Source organism: Physeter macrocephalus, chromosome 19, assembly GCF_002837175.3.
Source record: "Physeter macrocephalus isolate SW-GA chromosome 19, ASM283717v5, whole genome shotgun sequence".
In the NCBI taxonomy this organism is placed as follows: Eukaryota; Metazoa; Chordata; class Mammalia; order Artiodactyla; family Physeteridae; genus Physeter; species Physeter macrocephalus.
The window spans coordinates 18,240,722-18,244,532 of NC_041232.1; the positions used below are offsets into that span (position 1 = coordinate 18,240,722).

The following is a 3,811-nucleotide window of genomic DNA, read 5'->3' on the forward strand; positions in this document are numbered from 1 at the left end:
GAAGAGTAAAGTTGGACTCCTACCTCACACCATATACAAAAATTAACTCAAAATGATCAAAGACCTAAATGTAAGGGCTAAAACTTAGAAGGAAACATAAGTGTAAATCTTTTTTTTTTTTTTTTTTTTTTTTTTTGGTGGTATGTGGGCCTCCCTCTGTTGTGGCCTCTCCTGTTGTGGAGCACAGGCTCCGGACGCGCAGGCTCAGCGGCCGTGGCTCACGGGCCCAGCCGCTCCGCGGCATGTGGGATCCTCCCAGACCGGGGCGCGAACCCGGTTCCCCTGCATCGGCAGGTGGATGCGCAACCACTACGCCACCAGGGAAGCCCACATAAGTGTAAATCTTCATGATCTTGGATTAGGCAATGGTTTCTTAAGTAGGATACCAAAAGCACAAACAATAAGATTTTAAAAAAGGTAAACTTGACTTCATCAAAATAAAAAACTTTCATGCATCAAAGGACACTATCAAGAAAGTGAAAAGACAACCCAGAGAATGGGACAAAATATTTGCAAATCATATATCTGATAAGTGTCTAGCAACCAGAATATATAAAAACTCTTACAACTGAACACTAAAAAGACAACCCAATGTAAAAACGGGTAAAGGACTTGGACATTTCTCCAGGAACATACACAAATGGCCAGTACTCACATGAAAAGATGCTCAATATTATTACTTATTAGGGAAATGCAAATCAAAACCACAATGAGATACAACTTCACACTAATAAAATGGAAAATAACAAGTGCTGGCAAATATATAGAGAAAGTGGAACCTTCATACATTGCTGGTGAGAATATGAGATGGTATAGCCACAGTGGAAAACAGTTTGGTGGTTCCACAAAAAGTTAAACAAAGAATTATATGACCCAGCAATCCCACTGTTAAGTATACCCAAGAGAAATGAAAACATATATCCAGAAAAAAACTTGTACATCAATGTTAGGAGCTATTTGTAATAGTCAAAAGGTGGAAACAACCCAAATGTCCATCAACTTATGAATGGATAAACAAAATGTAGTATGTAGTGTATCCATCCGATGGAACAGTATTCCATTAGAAGGAATCTAGAACTGACTGACACATGCCACACATGAATGAATCCTGAAAACATTATGCTAAGTGAAGAAGCCAGACACAAAGGCCGCATACTGTATGATCCCATTCATATGAAATATCCAGAATAGGCAAACCCATAGAGACAGAAAATAGATTAGTGGTTGCCAGGGGCTGGAGGGAGGAGGAAACGGAGAGTGACTGCTTTAAAAAAAATGGGTCTGGGGTTTCTATTTGGTGTGATGAAAATATTCTGGAATTAGACAGTGGTGATGTTTGTAAAATAATGTAGATATTCTAAAAACCACTGAACTGTATACTTTTAAATGGTAAATTTGAAGTTATGTGAATTTTATCTTAATTAAGAAAAAAAAATCACTGGGGAAGCTGGTAAGGAAAATAGACTCCTAGGCTCCTCCCCTAGAGATTCTGACTCTGTAGGTTTGAGGCAAGGCCAGATATGCAGATATTTTTAAAATCTCCCCAGTAATGCTGACGCATGGTTTGGGGAACCTCTGCTTTAGTTAGTAAATTCCTCCAGTAAGTTCAAAATTCATTCATCCAATAAATATTTATTAAAAACCTACTATGTGTGGATTCTATTAGGTACCACAGGATATAGCAGGGAAAAAACAGTCCCTTCTCTCATGGTCTTTACATTCTACAGGGGGAGACAGAAAACAAACATAAAATACAATTTAACTTCCAAAACCTTTCAATGAACACATGACTTCCTCATTTCCTTATTCATTCTCTTGTTAAATCAAGCACAGCTGTGGGGCAGCTAAGTCATTAATATGATGCAAGTGTCCTCAATGAAGAGGCACATCCTCCTTAGTAAATACACAGCTCGGTAAAGCCAGCACCACTGGGAGGTGTCATCTTGTCACCAAGTTCACAACTCCAGACTTCCATGGAAGGCTTGCACAATGAGACTACCTTCCCAGATTTCAATATTAAGAAGCAAAAGCTCATTATTACCCTTTTCAAAACCAAAGAGTAGTAACAGACTCACCAGTTCTTGAGCACAAATATGTGCTGTAAAAACAGAGATCAGCTTACCTGGGCAAAAGCCAAGTTCAGCACTGTTTCAGAGGCCAAATGCTGCAACCGGTATTCCTTGGAGAGAGCCAGAGCCTGCAGGAGCACAGGCAGCGCGATGGTAGGGGAGGAAGATCGCCAGTACAGCTCTGCCACAGACAGCAGGACACTGCCCACAAAGAGGAAGGCATGGGATGAGAATAACCAGCACAAAATACCACCTAGGTGAGAGGCACAAAAGCCCTCCCTTACCTGATCACCATTTCTGTATTCCTGATTTTCTGACAATGAATCAACAATTTTTGTAAAAGCTTGTGCGCCTCTGACGTTTGGTTCTGAGCTTGTAGTACAATTGCTTTTCTGACACGGAAACAAAATAAACACAAATGGTTATGTTGATGTTTTGCAAGGGTTGTAAATAGAGTCACTTTCAGGTTTAGAATCTCTATTTCCTCAATTAGACTGTAACTGTAACCTCCCAAGGGGAATAACTGTGTCTGATATAATTTTTCTTAAGAGAAAAAAAAACTGTGTATGTGTGTGTGTGAGCACGTGTGTACACACACATACGTGCACACAAGAAAAAAGTCTGGAATTATAGATAGCATGTTAGTGATTATATCTGGGTGCTACTTAACTTTCTCCATTTTATTTATTTGTATTTTCTAATGGTCTGTAATAAATAGGTAATAAATAGAAAAAAAGGTTTTTTTCCTAAGCTGATCAATTAAGTCACACACAAAACAAATAAGAATAAAGCCATTTGAGAACTACTTCATTCTGGGGTTGGAGTTTTCAAAATTTCTTACCTGTATACACCCTCTATGCTATTAAGAGCTGTGATTCCTGTAACAATTGAATCAGCCAAATGATATTTGCCATCATTCATTGCTCTGTCAAACTGTATTTTTTGATCACACAGCATCCATAACTAGTAAGAAAAAAAAACACAATAAAGAACAGAATGGCAGAGGCTTCCCTGGTGGCGCAGTGGTTAAGAATCCGCCTGCCAATGCAGGGGACACGGGGTCGAGCCCTGGTCTGGGAAGATGCCACATGCCGCGGAGCAACTAAGCCCATGCGCCACAACTACTGAGCCTGTGCTCTAGAGCCCGCGAGCCACGACTTCTGAAGCCCGCGCACCTAGAGCCCGTGCTCCACAACAAGAGAAGCCGCCTACCACAAGGAGAAGTCCGCGCACCACAATGAAGAGTAGTCCCTACTCCCCGCAACTAGAGAAAGCCCGCACGCAGCCAAAAAAAAAAAGAACAGAATGGCAGATGTTCACCTCATTATTCAACAGAAATGTGAAAGTATTTTCACTTGCTTAACAAATATCCTTACAATTCACACACTTTTTTTTTTAGATTTAAAAATTTTTTTTAAATATTTCAAGTCTGTGAAAAAGCACTAAGAATAAAATAACAAAACATGTACAGCAACCATCAACTTTGTAAAATCACAACATTTTGCTTTACTTGCTTTGGATACTATTGCACATTATTGAGGTACTTTGCAAATTCCATTCTCCTCTTTCTTTCTTTTTTTTTTTAATTTTTAAATTTAATTTAATTTTATTTTATTTTAATACCTTTATTGGAGTATAACTGTTTTACAATGGTGTGTTAGTTTCTGCTTTACAACAAAGTGAATCAGTTATACATATACATATGTTCCCATATCTCTTCCCTCTTGCGTCTCCCTCCCTCC

General features: G+C 39.1%; 1 protein-coding gene across 2 annotated transcripts in view; it reads right to left on the reverse strand.

Annotated features, from left to right (window-relative positions):
• Positions 1-3,811, reverse strand: part of ANAPC5 (anaphase promoting complex subunit 5) — a 42,230-nt gene that overhangs the window by 4,629 nt on the left and 33,790 nt on the right. The window contains exons 13-16 of one of the 2 annotated variants that reach the window (XM_024120642.2): positions 2,911-3,032; positions 2,354-2,461; positions 2,123-2,270; positions 1,648-1,721 (exon numbers count right to left, since the gene is read on the reverse strand). In XM_024120642.2, the coding sequence (XP_023976410.1) occupies positions 1,648-1,721; positions 2,123-2,270; positions 2,354-2,461; positions 2,911-3,032 (452 nt within the window). The remainder of the gene's footprint in view (positions 1-1,647; positions 1,722-2,122; positions 2,271-2,353; positions 2,462-2,910; positions 3,033-3,811) is intronic. The other variant, XM_024120641.2, reaches the window with a different exon arrangement.